Genomic DNA, 27,088 nt, shown 5'->3' with positions numbered 1-27,088 from the left:
GAGCTCTCAGCGGCCTGCTCCAGTTGCCACACCTGCCTGCCGGCTCCAACCTGCCATTACAGACTCCAGCTCTTTGGAACCATTAGCCAAAATAAATTCTTCTACGAGTTGCTTTGGTCATGGTGTTTTATCACAACAATAGAAAAACAACTAGTAGTGTGCAACTGCACACTTGCTTCTCAGGAGGCTGCAGAGGGGGAGTGAGTTGAAACTGTAACAAACTCCACTGGATGTTTCCTCCAGATGAGAAGTTGCTGTCATAATGATGCCGTATCTCTCTGAGCTCACTGATGGTACTACACAGACTGTTACTTTATTGATAGGCACAAGAATCGTAGCTGGAGCTGTCCCACACTCTGCCCTGGCATTCCTGTAGCCGTTCGTTGCCCATGGACCTTTCAGTGTGCAGTCTCAGGGACAGATATCCTCCTAGACAAGTGTCCCCAACCCTGTACTCCCCAGCCCCACCCCTCAGCTTTAGAACATAGGTACACAATGGGTCAGAATTCTTCAAACCAGACTGTTCTGCCCCTTGAATAGCTTCTGTGGGTTACATCAACTCACAAAAGGGCATTGAGGGGGTGAAGACACCATGTCTGAGGGGTGAGTTGAGGGCTGGAGGGGGCATAGAGCAAAAGGCTGTACTGAACCTGAGAGGCCTGGGCAGAGAGGCAAGCTGGGTGCTGGCAGACCCTGGGTGGGTTTGGGCATTCCCACGGCCACTGGTTGCACGTCCTGGGACTGGTTGTCAGTCTGCAGACTTCCCTGGACTATTCATTCCAGCTCCAGGGCTCTGGGGAACAAATGCATTTCTCCATTCATGCCTCACCCACTACTTCAGACCAGTGGACGAGGCAGTACTTTTACTTACAAAGGACTCCAGACTCCATCCTCACTAGAACGCCCAGGCCCAGGCTATTGCTTTCCCAGACTCTCAAGCCTGGTCCAGGCCCCTACTTTCCTTGTCGATCCATCAAAGACCTCAACTCCCTTATCCTAGACCTCCAAGCCAAACCTGTGCTCACTCGTTCTCCAGTTGCCCCTCATGTCACTGAAGTCCACTTTGACACCATGACAAGCATCACTCCCTCTGGAACACCCCAAGGCAGCAACTTGGTCCCCTGTCCCCATTGTCCCCTCTTGGTGGTGCTGGTGGGCACACAGTGAGTGCACTTTCTCTAGAGCTTACCAACGCCTCTGGGAGGCCTCCCACGTGACTCTAGAAGAGGCATTGGAGAAAGAGCCAGCTCTGCTCGAACCCGTGCCCGCCCGGGAGCGGCAGAGCTTCCAGTATAAGCTCTCGGTGCTCTACCTGTACTACCTGGGGCTGCTGCGCCGCTTCGACATGGCATATGACCAGATGGTGCAGCCACAGAAGCGCCGGCTGCTGAGGCGCCTGCTGGACGCAGTGGCAGGCCGGGTGCTGGAGCTCAAGGACGAGTTGGTACGCGTTGACCTGTGCGAGACCCACTGCCTGGACCGAGTGTTGCAGGATCTTAATCTGACCCCGGTGGGTGTGGGAGCAGCCACCCAAGGCGGGACGGGGTGTGACAAGTTGGGACCCTGAGGAGTCATGGGTTGGGATTGGACAGGCCATGACCTGAGATAGTTCTATTAGGGAGCAGGGTGATGGGGGTTGGTGTTTAGACTCTCAGGAACTCGGGGGCTTTTGAGAGAGTCAGCTTCCCACACTGCGTCTGAGAAGACTGCGAACCACAGGGGACCGGCAAGGAAAGTCTACTGGAGGCTTGCTTCCCAAAATATGATCCCTGGTCATCAGCTAGGAGCTTGTTGGAAATGCAGAATGTACCTCAGACCCACTAAATCTGCACTCATTTCTCAAAACATTTCCAGGGGGTCTGTGAGTTCTAGGAGCTTGGCCAGAGCAAACCACTAGACACTGTCCAGTTCTGTCCTGCCCAGGCCTTGCTCCATAGCCAAAGGAATCTTCCAGTAGACTTGGGGATGGGAGAGGGAGAGGGGCTCCCCATGAACAGTTGTGGGAGTCAGGATGACACAGGCACTATCAAATGCTTTCCTGTTGCTCCTGAGGCATGGCTGGGTTTGGCACTCTCAGAATTCATCTCAGACAGATGAGGGGCAGGATAACAAAGGGGTGGACTCTTAGGGGGAGTCCTAAATCATAATCCATAAGTCTCGCACCCCCAGGGGCTCTAGGTGGGAGGGAAATGGAAGAGGCTGAAAACCCAGGAGATGGACCTGGCTTTCTCATTTCTGACCCTTCTTCTCCCTCTATTGTGCTAAAGTCAGACCTGGAGGTTCCCATCCCCAGGTATTTTCAGCTGGAGCAGTCCAGTGCGATGAAGGCACGGCAGAAGATGCTGGCTGACATCCTGACCAGACTGGAGCCGCTGATTTCTTCGGAGGTAAATGTTGCCAGAGCTATTTAGGTCAGCACCTGACTCCAGGAAGTCTTAACAAGATAGGCAGGTTCAATAACATGCCCCCAACTGGCTAGTTAGACAAACCAATGGTGAAGAACTGACAAAGATGTATCCGCTGTGGCCTCCCTGGGAAGAGGCACAGAGAAGCGATTCTGAGTTCACCTTCAGGATCGTAACAGGAGCTTTAGGTTTAAGTAGTGGACCAGAAACGACATAACTAAGCAGATCCCTCAAAGTCCCACCCATCCTTGTCTGGGCTCCAGTCTCTCCTGTAAGGTGGTCTGTAAGGATCTCTTTCTGGGAGGCAAGCTTGTCCCTCTGGCTGGCACCAAGCTCCCAGAACTTCTCTTTTCTTACCATGAGCTTCTGGGGGCAGGGGGAGGGGGGGGGAGATTCCAATTCCTTGAGGGAGGGTCCATTGTCTCAGTCACCTGACAGCTAAAGAGAGGGACTCGGTGTCTCTTCAGAGCAACTTCATCTCTGCCAGGATGCTTACTGTAAGCGGGGGACACCTTCCCATACTCCTATGGGACTTCAGTGGTCCCCCAGCCCCTCTGGGACTGCTCTCGTATTCTCTGGAGCTCTCAGACACTTTGCAGGACAGACATCCAGCACCTAGGACTGCGTCCCTAGAACATCCTCAATGACCGATGTCTCAGAAGCTCACACCTGGGTACAAGTTCTCCCTCATAGCTTCCCGTTCTTTTGCCCCTGTTATGGCCAGATTTTGCAAGTAATGGGCCGGACTGAGGCCCTAATCCTAGTGCAAAGTGCTGAGCGAGCCAGGCAGGGCCGACTACGTGCCACATTCATGCGAGAGATTAGAAAAGAGGAGGAACGGGATCGGAGGACTCGAGAGGATGGGCGACAGAGAATCAATCAGGACCAGGGAGCCATTGTCATACAGAAGGTAACCCTGGGTGACAGAAGGAGGGCCAGGGTAGACCCACCTCTCCCAGGAGTGAAGGTGCCTCAAGTCTATGGTCCCACAGCTTGATGCTAAGCCTGGGACCTTAATCTGTCAATAAAGCCCAAGACAATAAGACACTAAGGTGTCTTAGGGTGGGCGTGCCTGACACCTAGGAAAGTGCTTTCCTGGTCCGCTCTGTACCCAGGTCCTAGAAAGGTTGTGTCTCATTTCTAGCCCAGTTCCTTTAGGTCAAAACTACTGGGAAGGGGCTGGAGAGGTGTCTCAAGGTTAAGAGCACTGGCTGCTCTCGAAGAGGCTCTGAGTTTGGTCCTTAGCCCGTCGTATGACAGCTCGCTACCATCTGTAATCCCAGTTTCAGGGCAGCCACCATGCTCTTTCCTCCAATCCTACCCTAACCTCCTCTACGGAGGAGACATCCGTCAGCAGGAGGACCCCCTGCCGCTCCCCACTAGGTCTGAGGTCACATGGCCTGGAAAGCATCTAAGTGGCATGTGTCTCCCACCCCAGGTGTGGAAAGGTTACCTGCAGAGGAAACGCATCAAGCAGGATCGGCGCGTGGAGATGGAGTTCATTGGCATGGTGAGCCCTCGCTGGGCCCCCGAGGGCCCCTCTTTCATCATCTTTTTCCTCCAAACCCCTGTCTCAGGGTCCACCCCCTCCACTGAGGCAGGGCAGGAGACCCTGGGGAGTGGGGAGAAAGAAGCATACAGACAGGGAACTTACTGGGCTTTCCCGCCCTTCCCCCTTACAGAGCATCCCATAGGATCTCAAATGTGGGGGGGGGGGGACTGGAGACAGGAGAGCAATGGCACAGAGCATCCTAGACCCTGCATCCCTGCCTCAGCTAGGAGAGGCTGCAGGGGTGGGTCCTGCCGGAGCATTCCGTCTTAGTCCTTAGGCCTCCTTTGTCTCAGGGAAACACTGGACGTCATGTTGGGGTAGGGATACACACCTAACCCAGGACTCCTGAGGCCACAGTCTCCCCTACTTGCTCTGGGAGCCCAACTGAGTTTCTTTTCTCTGCTACAAGTGACTGTACACAGGGAATGTAGGGGAAATGGGTGGAGACCTTGTATGTTGCACATGTGCTTGTGTGTGTCCAGTTGGAGTGAGCAACCCCACTCTCTTAAAGTGTCCTCTGCTCTCAAACCCACCCTTCATCCATCCAGTCTCTGTTGAACACCCTGACAGGATGCCGGGCACACTCTGGGAAGAAGAGCTTTGCCCTGGATAGATCCTGCCTGGCAGAGGGTTGGGAAGGGAGGCGGGGGTGGGGGTGGGGCAAGTCTAAGGCCAGAAGGACTACAAGGAAGGTTTTTCTGGGGTACAGGCTAGATGACTACTACTAGGGGGTTGCTGTGCAGGAGTAGAGGTCAAAGACTTGCTAGGAGGCTGCAGAACGGGACCCCCCCAGGAGGGAGAGCAGGGGTGGGGGCAACGGCAGTGGGTGAGGAATGAGCCTGGCCACCCGGGCCCATCAACAGTGTGAGCTCAGCGTTTTCAGTAATTGTCTCTGCGCAGAGTGATATTTAAAATACATTTGGGAGCCAATGAGGCGGGAAAGTGGCTGTGAGAGCGGCTGCCAACTCGGCCGCCGGGCGGGGCATGCATGGGGGCTGGGGCCCCAGGCTCAGGGGGGAGGGTTGCTTGAGGGAGGGGGGCAGCCGGGATGCATCTAGCAAACTCATTACCAGGGTAATTTACACAGACAAATTTCGGCTCCAAACACAATTTCTCCTGATGCAGGCATGCCCGTTGTTCCGTGAGGGCATGTGCACAAGACATGGGTGTGCATGTGGGTGTGTTGACGTGGAGGCAGGTGTGTGTGTGTCTAAACACGGGGGCTGGGCCATCCTATGTAAAACCCTGAGCCCCCTTGCCTCTCTCTCTCCTTTCCCTAGCTCCCCTCGCCCAACCAGACAGCACAGCTAGACATCTTTAACCAGGCCACCCTCGCAGAGGAGTCACGGAGGATCCGGCAGGTGGAAAAGGAAGAGGAATTCCAGACCGCCATAAGCAAGACCCACGATTCTCTCATGGAGACCGAGGGACCCGACATGAAGGAGAAGATGAAGGATCAAATCCGACAGTGGTTTATTGAGTGCCAGTCAGTGTCCACAGCTGCAGCTGACCCAACCCTCCATCCCTCACCCCTTCTTAGTCCATTGTCTCCAAAACAGCTACCACCCCATCCCCCCCCCCTGTTCTCTCTAACACTCTTGGTCTAGACCATAAGCAAGACTATCTCCACCTGACTTCCTGTTCCCTGAGAGAAGAGGCGGTGCCAGGACAAAATAGGAAGAGTACCGTGAATGGCCCTAGAGCCGTCAGCCCTTTCTATTCTAAACTCGTCTTTCCACCATCCCGCATCTCTCTTTCATCCGTTTATTCTTCCTTCCTCCCATCTAATAACTCACCCCATCTCTGAGCTCTCCACCCACTCATCTGTCAGTCAACTCAGTTAATCATCTGCCCACCCACCACCCCTCTGCCCACCCACCCATCCCTCCACCCGTCCACCCCTCCTCCTCCCACCTAACCCATCCCTCTACCCACCCACCCACCCACCCACCCTTCCGTCCACCCACCCATCCCTCTGTCCATTCATCAAGCTCCTTCTGTTGTATCCACTCAGTGCCCTTACTGGTCGGTTCCCTGATTATCCGGATGAGGCTTTGGGTGGATCCTACCTCATCTTTGCAGACAGGACTCCAGAGCAGGTACTACTGAGATGGGGTCAGGCACAGACAACGGTGACCGTGAGCTGAGGTGGCAGTGGATGTGGAAGGGCTAGCCTAAACAGAGAGAGCTCTGGCCAAAGGAAAGATGAGTGGCTGAAAGGGACTGCATGAGGCTGAAGACAGTCATGGCTCTGAAGAAGGGATGGTCTGGTGACATCACTGAGGCTCCAGAGTCACATGGTCCCAGAGTGGGCAGTGGCTCTGATGAGACCGGTCTATCTCAGCACCCTTCTCTTGTTTGACCCCCAGTGCTGCCTCAGCACACTCAGCTGTCTCTACCTTGGCAGTTTCCCCAGGCTGTGAGAATCCAGGTCTGCCTGTGCCAGCCGTTGGGTTCTTCCACGTCTGTGAAATCCCCCTCAGTCTCCACAGCACTGCTTGTTGTTGGATCCAGGTGAGAACAGAACTGGAGGCACAAGCCCAGGAGAATAAAAAGAAGGAGCAAGAGAAGAATAAAGAGAAGGAGAAGGAAAAAAAAGAGAAGAAGAAAAAGAAAGCCAAGGATGAAAAGGCCAAGAAGGTTAGCTAGCTCCCAGCAGAGGCGCTGCTGGGCAGGGAGAGAGCCGCAGCACCACTGTAGAAGGCTCCCCAGGCAGGAGCTCCCTGTCGCCTAGAGGCGCAGGCAAAGAGGCAGTGGCCCACTTGTCTTTCCCGCTCTAGGAACCAGAGGTGACTTTCAAAGTGCTGCCATCCAAATTCATCCCCGTGATTAATGCTGGCCACGAGGAATACACAAGTAAGAGGGACAGGGCTGGGGATGGAGTGTCCCGGGGCCCTAGGTCATGGAGAGAGGAGGTATCTGCACCAGGTGTGACACTGAAGACTGAGAGGCAAGATGCTAAAGAAGTGTGTGATGGTCGCGTGGGTGGGAATGTCACTGGTTTTCCTCTGAATTCTGAGTCAAGCAGTCAGGCCTACAGGAGAAACAGGGACGGGCAGCTAACAGTAGCCAGGAGGCTAGCTAAGGGATTGTAGTGTGTGTGTGTGTGTGTGTGTGTGTGTGTGTTGCCTTTTTAAAAAGAAAGATATATTTATTTATACAGTGTTTTGCCTGCATGTACACCTGCACAGAAGAGGGCACCAGATCTCATTAAGGATGGTTATGAGCCACCATGTGGTTGCTGGGAATTGAACTCAGGACCTTTGGAAGAGCAGCCAGTGCTCTTAACCTCTGAGCCATCTCTCCAGCACCACCCCCCTTTTTTTTTAATGTGGTCAGGTGTATGGAAGAGCCGGAGTGACAATAGACACCCAAACCAAAACTATGACTCTGAGACTCTCCGGGAAGAGAAAAGAAAGGAAGTGGAGCTAGAGATCCGGGCACAGGTGGGCACACGGCCTGAGGCTTGCCTCAAGCTGCTCTCTCGCACCCTTCGTCCACCACTGGAAAGCCTGGCCACTTTGGACCCCTCCCCACCCATGTCCTCAGTTCCCCACCCTGGCATCCAGCCGGTCTTCCGTGAACCCCTCTTCTCTGTGCACAGGCTAGGCTCTGCCTGCTGTCCCATCATCCACACTGTCCCTAGCTTGTCCAGTGCCCTCTTTCCCCTTGGGGACCAATGAGGAGTTGAGGGCAGGGGAAGGGGCCCAGAGCCATGGTCAGACTGGGCACAGCAATGGTCGTGCCCCCCACCCCTAGACATTACACCTCATGACTGGGGTTGTCTGCTGGTAGGGATATGGCGTTCCTCAGACCGTCCTTTGCTAGGGATCTGGCTTCCAGCAGCCCACGTAAAACTCATAGCTGCTTAGGTCACCAAGATTTTAAGGGGTAGATTCCTGTCTTTGACTCTATTTTGTGGATTCTATCCCAAGTCAGATGGCCTGGTGAGGGAGGTTTCCCTTGTCATGGAGAGGAAACTGTGAGTTCAGATCTGCTGGAGGGAAGGAGACCTGACAAGTCTCTGGTGGAAAAGCCTTGGTGGCTGTCTGAGACTGCTCCTGTTCCTCCTCCTTCCTCCTCCCTCCTCCTCCCCCCTCCTCCTCCTCCCACCTCTCTCCTATCCTGCCTGGCACACACCCTGCCATGTACCCAGGTGGACGAGCTCATGCGCCAGGAACTAAAGAATTTGCGTCTGGCCGTGGACAAGGAGGAGACCAGACCCCTGAAGGTCCCAAAGGTATATAAGGATCTATAGCTGGGGGAAGGGGTGAGGGTGCCGCGGGGGGGGGGGGGCGGGGGAGGGCGGGGATGGAGTTGGTAATCAAAGATAATCACCTAACTACTCACTCCTAGCAGAAAAAAGCTGGGAAAAAAAGTGGGAAGAAGAAGAAGGAAAAAGATCTGACCCCAGACAGGTAGTGGACCCCACGGCACACACCTTACACTGTGTAGGGGGGAGGGGCTCAGGGTGGAAACCCTGACTTCTGGGCATTAGAGAAGCCACTTCACCTCGCTGACGCCCTAGCCTTGGCCACCAAGCTTCCGCCTTTAAAAATGAAAACGCCACTGAGCAGCTCGGTGGTGTCTGACTTTAATCTTAGCACTCCGGAGGCAGAGGCAGGCAGATAGATCTCAGTGAGTTCAAGGACAGCCTGGTCTACAGAGCAGGGCAGCCTGGGCTATGCAGAGAAACCCTGTCTTGAAAACATAGCAAAAAACAAAAAACAAAACAAAACAAAACAAAAAAAAAACCCCAAACCAGACAAGATCTGGCTGTAGTGGTGGCTGCCCACTTGTGAGTCAGTTGGTGGTGGGGGGGGGGGCGGGGCGGGGACGTAAGTGGGAACATAAGTTGTTCATTGGCTGGTCAAGCAAAATCAGCCCACTTTCAGTTCAGTGAGAGACCTTGTCTCAAAAAGTAAAGGTAGAGACCGAGCAGTTAAGGAAAGGCGACTCGATGTTGGTGTCTCTGATTTCCACATGCGTGTTCACGCACATGTACCTGCATGTTTATATGACTCTCTCACGGACAAAGCAGAACAACACACCTGGAGTTTATAATCATCACACATAGCATCCCTCCAACCTTTGGCTGACTCCTGCCCTTTGATCGGCCAGGGAGCCTTCTACCCACTAACGCCAGCTGCCTGAGGGCCACACTCACAAGGGATTCACACCCATGCCAGCTGCCTGAGGGCCACACTCACAAGGGATTCACACCCATGCCAGCTGCCTGAGGGCCACACTCACGAGGGATTCACACCCACACTTTGTGTGGGAAGAGGGAAGAAAGGGATGTGCTGAACTCAGATTCAAACGGCGGACACGAAAGGCTGGAGGAGGGCATTGTCACAGGGGGACCCTCTGGCTTCTGCCACATTCCGCAGGGCACCCACTGTGTCTCCTGTCCCCTGACAAGGCGGAGGGCAGGACCTCAGCATCTGATTCTGGCTGCCCAGAAGCTGGGCTGACATTTCTGATCACAGAATATCACCAGGGCACCCCTTGTCCTCTCTTCTCGTGCCTACACACACACCTCCATCTCCACTTCCTTGTCCCTTGTCCCCTCTCACTAATGTCTGTGGGGTCCTTTGGCACCACCCTGTTCAGGTCTGTGGACTCATTGTTTGAAGAGCTTGTTGTTATTGGCCTTATAAAGAAGAGTTTGCTGGTGACGCTTAATGACTACATTGGTGAGGTCCCTCCCAGGCCCCTGCACCTACGTGTGGCCTCCTCACCCTTGCCCTTTCCTGAGGCCTCTCCCCCAGCAGATCTGTCCTTCAGACACCCACAGGAGTGCCATTTGTCATCTAGGCCCTCTCTGTTGCCGCAGGTGATTGCCTCTATCTTGGGTCCACTCTGACTTTGGCAAACAAGATGCCCATGCCTTCCCTGTTTGATATACGACAGAACATAGCACTGTATGGGATTCTTCGGCTGGGTGAGAATTCAGGGGAGTTAAAAGCCAGGTCTGAGTTGGACCGTGGGAGCATGGCTGAGGGGACCTGTGCAAGCCTGACTTTGCCTAACATTAGTGGATGCAGGACCCCTGAAGTTTACAGATCCTCTGGCAGTTACACTCAAATTGGGCCACCCTAGAGATCAAGTGACATCCTGTAGCCAGCCTCGTTTTCAGAAGGGCATCCCTGAAAGCTTATTAAGTCAGAGACTAGGAGCCTTCCAACCCAGTGTGCCATGTGCCTTTCGAAGCCAGCCAGCATGATCAAGGGGTGGAGGTGTACAGGATGGAAAAGCCGAGCTCCCTCCTGGCCACACACACAGTTCCTTACCATGGAGGTTGCTTAGCAGGCTGTGGATGCAGGCTTGGGGAAGCTAGCACAGCCCAGACCCACACCTCACCCTCTTAGCTGCAGGCTTTGGCAGAACCTTCCAGAGTCTTCTACAGCCTACTGCCCAATTTTGGTCCATGGACTGATCCAGGTCTGCCTACTTCCTCCCAGGCTCCCACGACATACACTGCTTGGCTCCCCATGTCCGCTCCATCCTGCTAGTGGGACCTTCTGGCATGGGGAAGAAGATGTTGGTCCAGGCGGTGTGTACAGAAACCGGTGCCAACCTGTTTGACCTGTCACCTGACAACGTGATGGGCAAATACCCAGGAAAGAATGGGACACAACTACTTGTGCACATCGTCTTTAAGGTCTGCAGCCTTGAGCTTGAAGAGTGGATTGATTTCTCAGGGCAGAGATAATAGCACGGTGGATTTTCCTGAACAGTTTGCGGGGTGTGGGGGGGGAGGGGGGGCTACGTTGTACTGAGATGCAGGGACCTCAACTGACATCTTTCCAGCAACCTTTGTGGGAGCCTGGAATGTGAGAGGAGATGGAGACGGAGGAGTGCAAGTGTAGAAACTAGGGGGCTCCAGGGTCAGCAGCTGGGGTCTGGCCAGCTGGGGATATGATCCCTGACATCTGGTTTCTACACTCCAACCTTTCCAGGTGGCCCGGATCCTCCAGCCCTCTGTCATCTGGATTGGAAACACTGAGAAGACCTTCTACAGGAAGGTCCCAAAGGAAGAAAGGAAGGTGAGGATTGTAGGCAGACAGCAAGGGCCAGGGTAGACAGCCAGAGCCTGGGGCAAGGCTGGTAGGCTTGCTCAAGTCACTGCTTTCTTGCAAGTCAGTGACTGAAAACATCACTAATAAGCCAGGTGTGGTGGCACATGCCTTAATCCCAGCACTCGGGAGGCAGAGGCAGGTGGATCACTGTGAATTCGAGGCCAGCCTGGTCTATAGAGTGAGTCTATGACAGCCAAGGCTACACAGAGAAACCATGTCTCAAAAAACAAAAAAACAACAACAAAAGAGAGAGAGAGAGAGAGAGAGAGAGAGAGAGAGAGAGAGAGAGAGAAGAGAGAGAAGAAAAAAGAAAGAAAGAAAACATCATAGACACACCTTGGTCAAGTCCTCTGTGCTTGTCACTTGTCATATCTCCTTTCCCTGCCTCTAAGCTGAACAAAGGGCCTCTCCCCCCTCTCCCCCCCCCCATACAGGACTGACGTGAAGCATTAGCCTAGGCCACATGCTCTGAGGACAGAGGTACCACAGCCTCTGTCACCATGTCCCAAAACCATAACCTTTCCTCCTTGGAGCAGATGGACCCTAAGAGAATAAAGAAGGACCTTATGAAAGCCGCGAGGCAGCTGAGCCCTGGTGACCGCGTAATGCTGATAGGGACTACGAACCGTCCGCAGCTGGCTGAGATGAAGGGCCTGTGCCGGCTCTACGAGCGCATCCTCCTCATACCCCGGCCTGACTATGCTTCCCGTTATGGTGAGGCCAGGGATGGAACCCAGGGACCGACACCCTTCTGAACCCCTGCCCTCTCCCCATCTCCCACTACTGCTCTGAGCCTCAGCTTCAGCACCAAATGACAAAAGCCTGGGAAAGCTTCTTTGGCTTCTGATCTCAGTGTGGTGGACCCTGGCTGTGTAACTGGAGAAACAGCCCCACACCCTCCAGGATCCAGAGCCTGCTTAGACACAGGTCGCTGACCCATCCCCCCCCCCCCGCCCCCTCCAGTACTCTGGAAACGCATGCTCGAGAGCCGAGAACAGGGCACGCGGCTGGTCCAGAATCTGGACATCAATGCTCTGGCTAGGATGTCCGATGGCTACACACCTGGTCACATTCTACAAGCCATTGAGGCAGTGCTGACTGACCGGCGGATCCTTCAACTGTCCAAGAGGCCACTGGTGGCATCCGAATTTGTGGGGCACCTGGCAAGGCTGGACCCAGTATACAGGGAAGAGGAGGAATCCCTAAAGGTGAGGCTGCTAGGCCAGGCTCAGTGAGCTCAGCAACACCAGCCTGGAGTCAGCCCCCCTCCCCCGCCGCATGCCAGGGGGTAGATGAGCAATTAACAGTAGGGAGCCCCCGCCCCCAGGTGTAAGAGCCTGAAGAAAGAAGCTGGGAAGGGCCACCTGGGCTGTTGGCTGGTACTAGGCACCACTGTTGATTTGGTGTCCATCCTCAGAGGACGGTTAGAACATAGGAGTCACAGAGGTCTTGTAGGGGTGGAGGGAGGAGGGCATGCCTTTCAGGAATGGCTGACGCCAGGGCCTGAAGTGTTTACTGGTAACTAGGAGAAGCCCCTGCAGCGAAGGTACCTGCCCCCCCCCCAACTCCCAAGCCCAGGAAGATGATGGGAGAAAACTGTAAGGGTAAAGGAAGGTTGCATCCAGCGAACCGAGTCCCTGCTTCTGTGCCAAACCAGGAATGGTATTTCAAGACTCCTCTGGGAAAAAAGAATATGAAATTTACCAAGGACCAACAGGAGGCTGAGGATGCCAGGCTGGCAAAGGAGAAGAAGAAAAAGAAGTGATGGTGGTGTGTTGTGGTGAATGAATGGGTGCTGCCTCCAGGCTTAAGGGGCAGGACAGACACATAAAGGCCCAGGTGGCTCCTGAGGGCTTTCCTCGCTTGTTCATCATCTTTATGTCTTCCTGACCCCGGTCCCGGCCTCCTCTAACCCACCCCTGTGACTTTGTCCTGTCATTTTTCCTGTCCTGGCTCTCCACTTTCACTTGCCCAAGGTACTTAAGGGAAGAGGAGAAAAAAAAACCCACCACGAAGGGAAGGGCAGAGGGGGAGAAGACCCAAAGGGAGAAATGCCAAGTCTAGAGGGGAGCTGACTAGGCTTTAGGCCGCCGGCACCCACTCCCTCTGGAACCTGTCCGTGCTTCAGTTTCCTTCTTTATGAAGTGAGCATATGAGGCGATGTTGGGCAGAACATCCTCCAAGGTTCTTCCTAATCAGGACTCAATTACGCATGGCAAAGCATCTACAGAGTGATGTGAAGGGGCTGGGAGTGCAGCTGGAAGGGCTGCGGAGGATCATAGAGATGGGTAGACGCAATGCCCTCTGTGGGTCCCCCCTCCATGACGGTCAATGAACAGGACCTAGAAACACCTTGGAGAGGAGTCTCTGGGTATATATCTGGGAGGAAGTTGATAGAATATGGTGGGAAGACCCACCTTAAATGTGTGGGTGGGACCGACTCCTGGGGTGGGGTCATTGGACTGAAACCAAAAGAGTAGGTAAGCTGGGCACTAGTGTTCTTCACTCTGTGCTTCCTGTTTGCTGAAGCAATGTGACCAGCTGCCTCACCTTCCTGCCGCTGTAGCTACCCCCAACATCATGGACTGTGAACCCTTGAACTGTGAGCCAAAATAAACCTTTCATGCTTTAAGTTCTTTTCATCAAGTTTGTTGTTGTTGTGTGAGGGCTGCTTGTTTGTTGTTTGTTTGCTCATTCTTTCTTTGGGGGTTTTTGTTTTGATTTGTCAGGCAAGGAGAAAAGTAACTATTACTATCTCTCTCCTACAAAGACCCCCTCTTAGTGGATGGGGAACAATGCTTGCTTGCTTTCTTTTTAAGATTTATTTATTATGTATACAGTACTCTGCCTGCATGGACACCTTCAGGCCGGAAGAGGGTACCAGATCTCATTATAGATGGTTGTGGGCCACCATGTGGTTGCTGGGAATTGAACTCAGGACCTCTGGAAGGGCACACAGTGCTCTTAACCTCTGAGCCACCTCTCCAGCCCCAACACTGCTTTCTTAAAAGGCAGACATGCCAACCTTGTAAGAGGACATGAAGAAAGTCTATCAATGCTCATGGTTAAGAGTCAGAGCAAGAGCCGGGCATGGTGGCGCACACCTGTAATCCCAGCACTCAGGGGAGGCAGAGGCCATGGATCTTCTTTGTAAGTTTGAGGCCAGCTTGGTCTACAAAGTGAGTCCAGGACACCCAAGGCTATAGAGAGAAACCCTGTCTCAAAAAACAAAGCAAACAACAACAAACCAAAGAGTCAGTGTGAGCCAGACCAGTGGACAGCCTCAAGGCTAGAGCAACCTAGAGCCTGCTCCAGGCAGATGCAACGGAGCTTAGCCCTAGGGCTTCACTTCACCTTTTTCCTTCCTTCCTTCCTTCCTTCCCTCTTTCCTTCTTTCTTTTGAAGATTTACTAATTTATTTTAAATATATTAGTACTCTATCTGGAGGTCACCTGTATGCCAGAAGAGGACATCAGAACACATTATAGATGGTTGTGAGCCACCATGTGATTGCTGGGAATTGAACTCAGGACCTCTGGGAGAGCAGATAGTGCTCTTATCTGCTGAGCCATCTCTCCAGCCCCACTTCACTGTTTTCTTTCTCCATTCTTTGCCTTGCATCCCCACCTTCCTCAGCAAAGGCAGTCTCTGTCTTATGGTGCTGAATAGGCAGAAAGGCTTTCTCTATTACTTCCTGCTACGTCACCCATATAATTCTGAAGTGATAGAGATTCCATGTAGGAGATGCTGGGGGCCATCCAGGGGTTGAAGTTAGCACCTGAGATGGGCAGAGGAGGCTGGCACCAAGAATGGATGGAAGCCAGCACTTGGGATAGGCAGGGAGTTGGGAGTTGGTACCCAGGATGGGGATGGCTGTCAGCACCTGGGATGAACATTGAGGACCGCAGCAGGCAGAGTCGGTATCTGTGATGGGCCTGGGAGTGAGTCTGTGGCTGCCTGAGAACTGAGCCCAAGGTTGCCTACCAGAGATGCCCAGAGGACACCGCCCTCCTTGTCTCTGGCGCTCATCTCTGCCAGTTCCTTTGGGCTTGGGAGAGGAAGACTGGATTCTAGGAACAGGGATCAACAGCCTCCGTTGAAGTCACAGATGAGTCGTGACTTGATGACAGAACAAGTGACAGGCAAGGAGGAGCTTAGGATCCTGGCTCCAGTCCTGGGACAGGTGACCTGTGTGTCCCTGCACACCCTTTCTTCTAGGGGACGGTTTCCGGTCTAGGTGGCAACGGCTAGAACAGAGCTTCAACCTTGATGCCGCTCTGCCATGGGAGTGAGTGAAGCTCAGGGTTGCTTCCCCACCACTCTGCTCTGCCTCCTCCTTCCTTCTCTCCAGCAGCAGGAGCGGTTCCTCTGTGTGCTATTTACAGCTGGCCGGCATCTCTCTTGCTCCTCCCACACTGGGCTCCTCCTGGCAGGGGCTCAGCGCTGCCTGAACAGTCCAACTTCAGTGTGCCTCAAGTCTTGCTGCTTTGGCCCCCTTCCCCTAGAAACCAACCATGCCTGGGGGAAGGAGCTCCCCTCCTCGTGGGAGACACAATCGGGGGTGCCTCCCCACTTCCTCTACCTGCCAGATCTGGAGATCTCAGTCCTACCCAGCCCGGAGGACACAGCCACTGCTGTGCCGTGACATGGCTCTGCAGAACGCACTGTACACCGGGGACCTGGCAAGGCTGCAGGACCTGTTTCCTCCACAGAGCACAGCTGACTTGCTGCTGGAGAGCCGGGCAGCTGAGCCTCGCTGGAGCAGTCACCAGAGGGGTGAGGGGCAGCTGGAAGTGGGGGAACTGGGCTGGCTGCCTCAGGGAAGGAGGTCAGGAATGGAGGTCCCAAGGACTGAGGGCAAGCTGAAGTCCCTAGCCGCTGTTCCCCTACACCAGACTTTCCCAACAACCTAGGCCTTGGCCCAGGATAGAAGTCATGTGGAGCCTAGAATAGCTCCTGCCGGACATTGTGGCCAGGCCAGGCTCCAACGAGAGACACAGGGCCTCTGCCTGTTTTCCTTCTTTCGTCCTCTCTGCCTGTAATCTTTTCCTCTTTCCTTCTGACACCATCCTTTTCCCCATATGCTCATGAGCTGGTCCCCAGAGGAGTGCAGGGGCCAGAGAGAGCCTCAGGATGACAGGCGCTCCCTCTGTGCCAGGCTGGTGGAGAGGCCTGACAGAGGGACCGAGGAGCACCTTGAGCCTGGCCTGGGACCTATCATCATCGCCCGCACAGCTTCGGGGCCTGCCTTTGCTTTCTGGCAGGCAGTACTGGCTGGGGATGTAGGCTCTGTCTCTCGAATCCTCGCGGACTCCAGCACTGGCCTGGCTCCCGATTCCATCTTTGATACCAGCGACCCAGAGCGATGGAGAGATTTCCGCTTCAACATCCGTGCTCTGAGTACGGGCCTGGGGCATGGAAGGGTCTGAGTGGGAGGGGGTGGGCTGCAGACCAAGTTCTGGGGTCCTTCATTATACCTCCGCCAGCCTCATCCTCTTGACTGGCAGCTCTTTATCATCCCTTGGGATCTGAGGGCTCTGTCTCTCTCTTCCCAGGACTCTGGTCTCTGACATACGAAGAGGAACTGACCACTCCACTGCATGTGGCGGCTAGCCGTGGCCACACTGAAGTTCTTCGGTTGCTGCTGAGGCGTCGAGCAAGTCCAGACAGTGCCCCTGGGGGGCGTACTGCCCTGCATGAGGCCTGTACTGCAGGTCATGCGGCTTGTGTCCATGTGCTGTTGGTGGCGGGAGCAGACCCCAACATCCCTGACCAGGATGGGAAACGCCCTTTGCATCTCTGCCGGGGTCCCGGTATCCTTGAGTGAGTGACCTCTCATCCTGGACCCACTCTCAAGGGGACAAGATGGGCTGGTAGTAACAATATGTAGTCACTCGCAAGACATCTACTCATTGGTCTCACTCTAGAAACTTCGATTTCAGGTGGTTATTCTGCTCCCCCTCCCCACCTTGGGGGTTGGAGGGGCAGGGAGTGGAGAGCTGGGGCAGCAGCCCCAACTCAAGGCCTTCACTGAGGCCTCTGGCTAGCCCCATAGTGGAGAAGATGATATTGCTGTAAAGCTTTAATGTTTTCTGTGATTATCTGATGTTCCAGGCACTGTGCTAAGCATGGTCCTATAGGCTCCTATAGGTTCCTACAGGTCCTATGCTTCCTATAGGACCTGCTGTCCTATAGCTCCAATGGACTATAAAGGGCTGAGCAAGTCCCAGTGGGTAGAGTGGCAGAATGGATTCCCGTATCACAGGGGTGTGCTCACATCCATAGGCTCAAGAACAGCTTAAGGACCAGGCGTAGTGCTGCATACTCGCAATGCCAGCTTCTTGAGAGACCGGGACAGGAAGGTTAGGAGTTCACAGTCACCCTTGGCTGTATACTGAAAGGAAAGGGGACTTAGGTTCAAGGGCTGGGAATGTGGCTTGGTGGGGAAATGCTTGCATAGTCTTCTCAGAGCCTAGGGTCCCACGCCGAGCCCAACAGAAGAAAGAACTTAAGCTCATAAGGAACTGGTTGATACATCTAAGTGAGTCTGTGATTCATCTTTTATGGGAAGTACTCCTCTGCGTGTGACTCAGGAGAGGTGAGACTACACTTACCACTTCGTAGTCACCCTGGGATCTGAGCAGAAGGGGCTTTAGAGGCCCCATGGATGCAGGCCCTCCCTCCATGACTACCCACCTTGCAGGAAGGGACAAGCCATCTGTTCTTGTGTGCCCTCCTAAGGACCCTGTCCCCTTGTCAAGCTTGCTCACCCCCCAGAGGATTTCACGAGTTTAGTCACATTACAGTTGAAGAGGCGTTTTGTACCTAAAGTGAACTGGGACACAGTGGCACACAGCTGTGATCCTAATGCAGGGGCATGCAGGGGGACCTGGGGCTCAAGGTCATCCCCGGCTACACGGTGACTTCTAGAACAGTGTAGGCTTCATAGCAAGTTTCAAGTCAGACCTTGTCTCAAAGAAGCAGAGCCAGAGAGAAATAGAACAAGTGAGCCATGTATGTAATTTAAAGTTTCTTAGAAGCCCAGCCAAAGAAAAAACAAACAGGCCAGGTGGTGGTGGTGCACACCTTTAATCCCAGCCCTTGGGAGGCAGAGGCAAGTGGATTTCTATGAGTTCAAGGCCAGCCTAGTCTACAGAGCGAGTACAGGACAGCTAAGGCTACACAAGGAAACCCTGTCTTGAAAAACCAACCAACCAACAAACAAATAAACAAACATGCAACTGCGGTAAAATAAATATAATACGAAAGTTCCCACGCAGGGCACGGTGGCATGACGTGGGCACAGGGAACCGAACAAGGGTCCATCTGAGAAGCAGCCAGTGCTCTTCTGCTGGGTCCCGCCAGCTGCATCTCTGACTAGTATATAAACCTTTGCAAGGATCCTCAGTTCTGTAGCCTTGGTGTCCCCTGGGATGTGAGAGCAGTGAGGCTACCAGGGACGGAGGCCAGGCTGTCAGCTGAGCATGTTCCAAGCACATGGTAACTGCCTGTGACTTGTATTCTCATGAGGATGTGCGGGATGATTCCTGCAGGAAGAACCCAGCGTTGTGGGTCGGTGTTTTTAGAGCTATGGTTTTGTATAGATGAATGTTTTGTCTGCATAGATGTGTGCTTACTTTGTGTGCGTGGTGCCTAAGGAGGACAAGAGGTCTGTGGGCTCTCCTAGGACTGAAGATTGGATGGTCGTGTGGGTTCCTAACTGCTGAGTGCTCTCTCCAGCCACACAGCTTGTTCTTAAGTCACTGTGTTGGGCTGAAGAAGTGGCTCAGCAGTTAGGAGTACATAATCCTCTTGAGAGACCAGAGTGGGTACACACACACACACACACACACACACACACACACACACACACACACACATACACACACAAACACACACACTTACTTAAAATAAATCTTTTTAAAAAAAAAATCTCAGAGGCCAGGCTGGGCTGTGGTGGCACACGCCTTTAATCCCAGCACTTGGGAGGCAGAGGCAAGTGGATCTCCGTGAGTTCAAGGCCAACCTGAACTACAGAGTGAGTACGAGGACAACCAGGGCTGTTACACAGAGAAACCCTGTCTTGAAAAACAATAAAAGGGGCTGGAGAGATGGCTCAGGGGTTAAGAGTACCGCCTGCTCTTCCAAAGGTTCTGAGTTCAATTCCCAGCAACCACATGGTGGTTCACAACCATCTGTAATGTGATCTGATGCTCTCTTCTGGCCTGCAGGTGTAAATGCAGGCAAAGCATTGTATACATAATAATAAATAAATAAATCTTAAAAAAAAAAGAAAAACAATAAAATAAAATAAAACAAATCTCAGAAAGGTGTCACCTGTGAGCTATCATGGCTGGCGGCTGTAATCCTAGAACTTTGAAGGCAGAGGCAAGAGAATTATCTGGGCTCAATAGTTTGAGAGCAAGTACAGGGGATCCACTGAGAAGTCTGCCTCACCTTTCTGGGAAAGCCTGGATGGAAGAAAGGCGTAGAACCATAAGGCTTTGGAGTACCTGGGGTGTTAGCTATGCTCAGACCAGCAGAAAGAAACACAGTGTTGTTGCCCCTTTTCCTCACCTACTCTCTCTCCCTGACTAGGTGTGTGGAGTTGCTGCTTAAGTTTGGGGCACAAGTGGATGGTCGGACCGAGGATGAAGAAGAGACCCCTTTACATATAGCTGCCCGGCTTGGCCACGTGGAACTAGCAGACCTGCTTCTGAGATGGGGTGCCCGTCCTGACGTCCGCAATGCTGACGGTTGGACACCACTTCTGGTTGCCTGCGATACCCGCTCTCAATCCCCCCTGGATGCTGAGGGCACCACCAATCGCTGTTTCCAACTGTGCAGCTTGCTGATCTCGGTTGGGGCAGATGCGGATGCTGCTAACCAGGACAAGCAGCGTCCCCTGCACCTGGCCTGCCGCCGTGGCCACTCGGCTGTCGTGGAGCTGCTCCTGTCGTGTGGTGTCAGCACTAATGCCATGGATTATGGGGGACACACACCTCTGCACTGCGCTCTGCAAGGTCCAGCTACAGCCCTGGCCCACAGCCCTGAGCACATGGTGCGAGCTCTGCTCAACCATGGTGCTGTCCGAGTCTGGCCAGGGGCACTCCCCAAGGTACAAGGGGGGCATGAGGGGGAGGGCAATTAATTACCTGAGTCAGGTTTGCATCTCAAAGCAACTTAGAGCACTTGATCAGATAGATGAGTTTTCTTTGTTCATGCAACAAGTAAGCAAAGGCCAAAAATAAGGCAAGGGATGCAGCAGCAATGAGTGTGTATAAACAGGTATGTGTGCAAGTACGTGTGTGTGTGCATGTGTATGTGTGTGTGCACTTGAGGAAGGTGGAGTGAGAGCAGAGAGCAGTGGGGCAGTCACAAAGACTGGGAAGATGGGAGAGCCAGGACCAGTGAGGGCAGCATCGAGGGCTTAGGGCCCTTCTTCAGGCCCTAAGTCGAGGAAGTTTAGGACCTGCCTCCGCGCCCCCCTCCCCCATCCCCATGCTATCTGTTGCTACACTTTAAAAAGGTTTTTCACTGTCATCTTCCAGTTTTGAAATCGTATTAACCTCCCTGAAATGAGTTCTACTTGAGATGCCGGGCTAGGGTGTCGTGGGAGGGGGCCTTGTCCCATGCCAGGTTGAGCTGCCTCACAACATGGAGGCAGTTGGGCCTGGAGTGGGGACAGTTGTTCTCCAAGGGAATATGTCAGAGCTAAAGTGGTCTTCTGGGAGGATGCTGGCTATGAGCAGGCCCCTGCCAGCCCAGTCCCCCTCCCCCTCGAGACATCCCTTTTGTCCCTACCTCTCCCCTTTGCCCACAAACCTAGCAGCATCTGTCTGGATTCCTAAGCAAGACCAAATAATTAAACAGCCCGAGAGTTCGGCAGATTGGTCTCCCCTTTGGGAAAATACAAGAAAATCAACAATTAACACTAATTAATCTCCTATTAACACCAGATAATTAGGAGACGAGCAATTCCCTGTAATCTGACTGCAGTTCTGACAGCTAATGATTTCCCCGCCAGGCAGGGGCAGGAAGAGGACCTGGCACAGCAGAGCGACATCCCAGACAGGACCCTTCCCACCTCTGCCCAGGACCCTTCCCACCTCTGCCCCTGTACCTGGCCCCACCAGCCTGCTCTGGCCCTTGGGGGAAAGGGACAGAGCAAAGGACACCATTTGTCCCTTTCTCACAATCTGCAATCCTTCTAGCCTTCTAGCCTTGGCTACAGTCCCAACCCTCCCAGCCTCAGCAGTTCCCCAGAAGCCTGATGCACTGGGCTTGATGCCTAAGAGACCTGGATGAGGGTCCGACTTTGACACTGTGGCTGTAAGGGAGTTGCTGAAAGCCTTAGGTTCCTAAGTTCCTAGCATGGCATATGGCCTCTGCTGAAAAACAAGCAAAGTTCCAGTATCACAGAAGGGGCCACTGAAGGCCTACAAGCCTGGTGACCATGAAAAGAATAGGCTCTGTTGGGCAGTGGTGGCACACGCCTTCAGTCTCAGCACTCAGGAGGCAGAGACAGGTAGATCTCTGAGTTCCAATGCCAGCCTGGTCTACAAAGTAAGTTACTGGACAGCCAGGGCTACACAGAGAAACCATGTCTGGAAAAACCAGAGAGAGATAAAGAGAGAGGGGGGAGAGAGGGAGGGAGGGAGGAGAGAAAGAGGAGAGAGAGAGAAAGAGAGAGAGAGAGAGAGAGAGAGAGAGAGAAGGAAGAAGAAGGAGGAGGAGGAGAGGAGGAGGAAGAAGAGGAGAGAGGAGGGAAGAGGAGCTTTGCTGCTAGGCACCTGCGTGTGCAAGTCACTTAGTCTTCCTGTGCCTGTTTCCTCATCTAAAACAGGGCTCCTACATCCTAGGGTTAGTGTAGAAACACAGTTCACATGTGTAACTTAGAACAGGGCGTGGCCTACGCACGGAGCTGAGGTTCATCGGCTAGTGTTCCAGGATAAAGTTGATGCATCAGAAAGCTCTTGCTAAGCCAGCCAGCCAGCAAGCACAGCAGTATAAGGAGCGATCAGTTGAGGGAGAGAGCAAGGTGGGTTGGCACAGCCTCAGTGAGGGCTGGGGACTGTCTGGGCTTCCTGGAGGTGGGACGGCACTGGGACTCCTTTGAAAGAGGGAGGGAACAGAGTGGGCATTCCCAGCAGAGATGCAATGCAATGTCCCAGGCTGACTCAAGTGAGTTCTGATAAGCACTGCTCAGAGACAGGGCAGGAAGTGGAGGCATCGGGCACATAGAGTGCTAACTCCAGGAGCCCCTGTGCCTGAATGAGGTCCTTCCACCTGCCCCACTCCCCACTGGCACCACCCTGGAAAGCCAGAATTTCCAGGTGCCTGGTGTATGCAGTGGTGCCTATGATGAGGAAGGCATAGGTTATACATGGAAACGCTCCCTGGGAGACAGCACATAGCAGTGTCACTGCCTCTGGGTGCTGGGACTAAAGGCATGTGCCACCATGCCTTTTTTTTTTTTTAACTTAAAACATTTTTATGTGTGTGGGTCTTTTGCCTTTGGGCATATATCTGTGCAGCACCTACATGCCTGGTGTCTGCGGAAGCCAATGAGGGAGGGAGCTGGATTCCTTGGGACTATAGTTACAATGGTTGTGAGCTGCTGGGTCCTCTTCAAGAGCAGCAAGTACTCTCAACTGCCGAGGAGGCATCTTTCCGATGAGGGCTTCTGTTTTTATGAGAAGGGTCTCATGACAGTCTCGTGTAGCCCAGACAAGGCTTCAAACTCTCTGTGTAGCCAAAGATGACCTTGAACTTCTGCTCTTTCTGCCTCTACCTCCCCAGTGCTAAGATGACTGGTTTCCCACCCACACCAAGTTTATGTGGTACTTAAAACTGAATCAAAGGCTTGGTGTACAAAAGGCAGACCCTGCCACCTGTATCCCTAGCTAGGCCCAGCTTGATGTTTTCAGTCTGCTCGGGAGCCCACAGCAAGACCAAGCACAGCCGGGAAAGCCAGGACAGAGCCCTGGAGAGACGAGTGGGAGAGGCAGAGAGTGTAGTTGTTGGAAGCAAAAGGCACCACTGTGCCAGGCGTGCCTGCTAGAACTGCCATCTGGCTAAGTTTCTTAACTTCTTTGTGCCTCAGTTTCCCTCACTTATACATTGGGGCCAGTAGCAGTCCATATGTGGTAGAGATGGGGATTAAGGGTCAGCGCCTGCAAATTGCCAGGAGAAGAGTCTGCCACAAGCTGGGCTGAACACCAGAATCACAGTTGTTGGTTTCCTGGTGCCGCTCCAACAAAGTACCACATACTGGGCCGCCTACAGCTACAGAAGCCCTCCCCTGCCCAGCTTAAAATAGAGGTGCCGGCAAGGCTGTTTCCTTCTGGAGGCCCCCAGGGAGGTATGCTATACACGTCTTTCCAGCTTTGGCAATTCTCAGTGTTCATTGGTTGTGGCCGTATCTCCGTGACACTCTCATGGTGCCACCTTTGTCTCGACAGGCCCTGAACTTGGGACATAACCTAGGATAACCTTGAATTTTTGATTTTCCTCTTTTCAGCTCTTAACTACTGGGATTACAGGCATTACACACATGGTTTATGTGGTACTGGGGGCTGAACCAGGGTCTCATGAATACTAGGCAAATTACTAAACTACATCTAAGCCCTGTTCTTCAGATAAGAATAACTGCCAGGCCTGGCGGTGGTGGTGGCGGCGGTGGTGGCACACGCCTTTAATCCCAGCACTCAGGAGGCAGAGGCAGGCGGATCACTGTAAGTTCAAGGCCAGCCTGGTCTACAAAGTTAGTCCAGGACAGTCAAGACTACCCAGAGAAATCTTGTCTCAGAAAGCAAAAACAAACAAACAAAAAAAGAATAACTTCCAGGGCTGTAGAGATGGTTCAGAGGTTAAGAGCACTGGCTGCTCTTCCAAAGGTGCTGAGTTCAATTCCCAGCAACCACATGGTGGCCCCCAACCACCTATAATGAGATCTGCTGCCCTGTTCTGGCCTGCAGGTGTACATGCAGGCAGAGCACTGTATAATAAATAATCTTTTTTAAAAAATCTATCTTAAAAATAACTGCCATGTTGGCTAGAGACCATCCTAATGACTGTTGACTTGACTGAATCTGCAAAAGTCCTGTTTGCAAACTGAGCACGAAGGCGCAAATCTGTGATCCCCGTCGTTCAAGGATTGAAGGTCCTCCACACTACGTGGCTCCCAGCAGCCTGTAACTCCAGCTCCATGTGATCTGACCCCCTCCTGGCCTCTGCAGGCACCTACAAAACTAGCCTACTCACGCAGACACATAGACACATCCTTTAAAAAACATTTCGCCAAGCATGGTGGCACACATGTTTAAGCCCAGCGCTTGGGAGGCAAAGGCAGGTGGCCTCTGATTTTGAGCTCCTCTTGGTTTGCTTATTGAGAAAGGTTAGAGAGATGGCTTGGCAGTTTAAAGCACTTGCCATTCTTCCAGAGGATCTGGGTTCCAGAAGACCACGGCAGTCAAAACCATCTCACAGCCATCTCTCCAGTTCCAGGGAGTCAAACGCTCTCTTCTGGCCTCCATGGCACTGCACAGATGTGGTGCCCAGGCACATATACAAACAGAACACTCATATACATAAATAAACTTAACATCTTCAAAAATAAGAAAAGAAAAAAAAAATTAAAAACAATCAAGTAAATAAAATCTCATTTTCAAATGAGGTCACATATACATCAGTTGTTAGGATTACCATATCTTTGGGGGAGAATGTTGACTCTATAACTGCTGTTCTCGTTATTCCGTCATCCCGCATGGCCTGACAGGATTCCCTGAGGAATCTCTTCCTCCTGCAGGTGCTGGATCGCTGGTGCATGTCCCCACGGACCATCGAGGTCCTGATGAACACCTACTGTGTAGTGCAGCTTCCTGAGGAGGCCAAGGGCCTGGTACCACCTGAAATTCTACAGGTCAGCATCCGGGGCTCTGAGCGCACCCTGAGAGACACAATTCCCCAAGGTGCTGCCTTGTCAGTCTTCCATAGAAGTCACCCAGAAGCCCACTCATGTCTAGAAAAATAAACTTTCTGGAGTGAGTTCTGAGAGTTTCTATGAGGCTCTTGGAGATGCTCCCGGGGGGGGGGGGGTGTCACCATCCTGGGCCCTGTTAGGAGAAGTGGGTGCCAGTCTTCCAAGGCCATGTTCACTGAGTCCCTCCTCCTGTCTTCAGAAACACCACAGGTTCTACACTTCCCTCTTTGGCTTGGTGAGGCAGCCCAGGTCGCTGCAGCATCTCTGCCGCTGTGCACTCCGCTGTCACCTAGAGGGCTGCCTGCCCCACGCGCTGCCACGGCTTCCGCTGCCACGCTGCCTACTCCGCTTCCTGCAGCTGGACTTTGAAGATGTGCTCTATTAGGTGAGCCTGGCCTCTGGGGACAGTGGCTGTGCTTGGGGGCACAGGGGGGTGAACAGGAGGCGAGAGGGTTGGAGGACGGTTCCGGGCTGGACCGGCTGCTTAGGCCACTGGAGTTGTCTGACGCCCTGACTCTGCTTCCAGGTGTGTGCTGCCCTGGGAACTAAGCAGGCTCCCCAAAGGACACCTCTCTGCAAAGGGAGGATGACTCAAGTCAGGCCAGCGAGCCAGTACAAGGTCCATCTTCAAGTCAGGAGTGGATGCCTTGATTCACACTTGAGAGAAGAGGCCAGACCAGCAGCTGATACCGATGCAGAGCACGCCTGTGCTAATCTGTATGTGCACTGGAAACCTGTAGGCTGAAGGCCAGAACAATGGTGCACGTGTTGTCTTAGCCCTTGGGAGGAAGAGGCAGGAGGACGGAGGGGGGCCAGCTCATGCTATGTTGTGAGAGTTTCTCTTAAAAAAAAAAAAACAGACAGACAAGTCTACGGGTTGTGTAATTTGGTATTGTCTCCAACCGGCCTCCACCTTCCTTGAGGTGATGTCCTCACACAGAGTCAGCGTGGGTCACCTCTTGTGCAAGCTGTCTTACCTCTCCCTTCAGTATCCACCAGCAGGTCCCAGGCCAGCCTGCCCTCTCCCCACACACAATGGGAAACAGCCTCTAGAGTAAGAGCTGGTCAGAATAGGTGACCCAGAGGGTGGGCAAGGGGAAGCTGGTGGCCAGGGGCTAGATATGGCGGGGAGAGCCTGGGGAAAGGGCTCATGGATGTGAGAAAGTTAACTATGGCATGGGTGAGCACCAGGGACTCAGGTTTAGGAAAATAACCAATTTTTAACCCCCCTGCCTACCTAAGCCTGTAGGTCAGGAAGCACCGTCCAGGGCACATCTGGCTCTTATTCTTTTTAATCTACTTTAGAGTGTGTGTGTGTGTGTGTGTGTGTGTGTGTGTGTGTGTGTGTTTCATCGGAATATATGTGTATGCATAGGGTACATGCCTGGTGCCCTTGGAGGCCAGAAGAGGGAGTCGAATCCCCTGGAACTGGAGTTACAGATGGCTGTAAGCTGCCATGTGGGTGCTGAGAACTGAACCTAGGTCCTTAGACAGAGCATCCAGTGGGGTACCACTGCTAGTACTGCAGTACGAGGCTGCTACAAGCTAGAGGCCGAAGCAGCCAGCGGCAGGCAGGGCAACCCAGCTGCGGAGCACTAAGCAAGTGCACTGTTGTCTGTGATGTCAAGGGTCACTGGGCAGAGCTCCCTGGCTCCAGAGCACTTTCCCAGCAGATACAGGGAGCCAGACTATGTGGGGTGGGGCTTGGAGGTGGGCAAGAAAGCCGTAGAGGCAAGTGGACTGGAGGTAGGTGAACTGGTCTCTGAGCTTGGCCTTACTCTGCTTGGGCCGACAGACCAGCCTGGGCTTCAGCTGCTGGCATATGGCTTGAGGATTGGGAAGTGGCCTCTGGTACGACCAGAGGGTCCAGAGGTTGTCTGAATCCTTAGCCGTGGAAACCCGTGAATCTTTAGCCAGGCTGTCTGGTCCCAGCAGGCCTTCACCTTACAAGCATGAAGGTTTGGTAAGAAGATGATTTCCAGGTGCTGACAAGGAACGCACTGTGGAAGGAAGGTCCTTCATCACCTTGGGGGGGTCTCTCTGGAGATGCTGTCTTCTCCCTGAG

The 27,088-nt window shown here is 53.3% G+C and overlaps 2 protein-coding genes across 5 annotated transcripts; both read left to right on the top strand.

Moving 5' to 3' along the window:
* Positions 1-511: 511 nt before the first annotated feature.
* Positions 512-13,640, top strand: DRC11L (dynein regulatory complex subunit 11 like). Of its 3 annotated transcripts, none has more exons than XM_084785952.1 (19): positions 512-603; positions 1,183-1,510; positions 2,268-2,387; positions 3,130-3,315; positions 3,844-3,915; positions 5,238-5,443; positions 5,972-6,056; positions 6,472-6,597; positions 6,738-6,813; positions 7,297-7,403; positions 8,114-8,197; positions 8,317-8,375; positions 9,571-9,653; positions 9,794-9,901; positions 10,422-10,621; positions 10,920-11,006; positions 11,576-11,753; positions 12,003-12,247; positions 12,697-13,640. In XM_084785952.1, the coding sequence occupies exons 1-19, from the start codon at positions 593-595 to the stop codon at positions 12,802-12,804; spliced, it is 2,469 nt and encodes an 822-aa protein (XP_084642078.1). In that variant the 5' UTR covers positions 512-592; the 3' UTR covers positions 12,805-13,640. The 3 variants fall into 3 exon arrangements, with proteins under 3 accessions (XP_084642078.1, XP_084642077.1, XP_084642079.1); XM_084785951.1 differs by having other exon boundaries at positions 8,314-8,375; XM_084785953.1 differs by lacking the exon at positions 512-603 and having other exon boundaries at positions 1,428-1,510; positions 2,272-2,387; positions 8,314-8,375.
* Positions 13,641-15,481: 1,841 nt separating this feature from the next.
* ASB10 (ankyrin repeat and SOCS box containing 10) lies at positions 15,482-25,873 on the top strand. Of its 2 annotated transcripts, none has more exons than XM_084784756.1 (6): positions 15,482-15,815; positions 16,595-16,862; positions 19,638-20,157; positions 24,850-24,963; positions 25,223-25,408; positions 25,550-25,873. In XM_084784756.1, the coding sequence occupies exons 1-5, from the start codon at positions 15,554-15,556 to the stop codon at positions 25,406-25,408; spliced, it is 1,350 nt and encodes a 449-aa protein (XP_084640882.1). In that variant the 5' UTR covers positions 15,482-15,553; the 3' UTR covers positions 25,550-25,873. The 2 variants fall into 2 exon arrangements, with proteins under 2 accessions (XP_084640882.1, XP_084640881.1); XM_084784755.1 differs by lacking the exon at positions 15,482-15,815 and adding an exon at positions 15,824-16,439.
* Positions 25,874-27,088: the final 1,215 nt, after the last annotated feature.

The sequence above is a fragment of the Acomys minous genome (genome assembly GCF_964271855.1).
Source record: "Acomys minous genome assembly, chromosome: 6".
In the NCBI taxonomy this organism is placed as follows: domain Eukaryota; kingdom Metazoa; phylum Chordata; class Mammalia; order Rodentia; family Muridae; genus Acomys; species Acomys minous.
The sequence above is the reverse complement of the archived record's forward strand: the minus strand, read 5'-3'. Positions and strand labels throughout refer to the sequence as shown.

Excerpts from the sequence above, each read along its gene's own strand:
- DRC11L (XM_084785951.1), top strand. Across the intron at positions 8,376-9,570 it reads AAAGATCTGACCCCAGACAG|GTCTGTGGACTCATTGTTTG; the intron begins GTAGTGGACCCC and ends CACCCTGTTCAG. Across the intron at positions 12,248-12,696 it reads AAGAGGAGGAATCCCTAAAG|GAATGGTATTTCAAGACTCC; the intron begins GTGAGGCTGCTA and ends GTGCCAAACCAG.
- ASB10 (XM_084784755.1), top strand. The coding sequence starts at position 16,121 with ATGCTCATGAGCTGGTCCCCAGAGGAGTGCAGGGGCCAGAGAGAGCCT. Across the intron at positions 16,863-19,637 it reads CGGGGTCCCGGTATCCTTGA|GTGTGTGGAGTTGCTGCTTA; the intron begins GTGAGTGACCTC and ends CTCCCTGACTAG. Across the intron at positions 24,964-25,222 it reads TACCACCTGAAATTCTACAG|AAACACCACAGGTTCTACAC; the intron begins GTCAGCATCCGG and ends TCCTGTCTTCAG.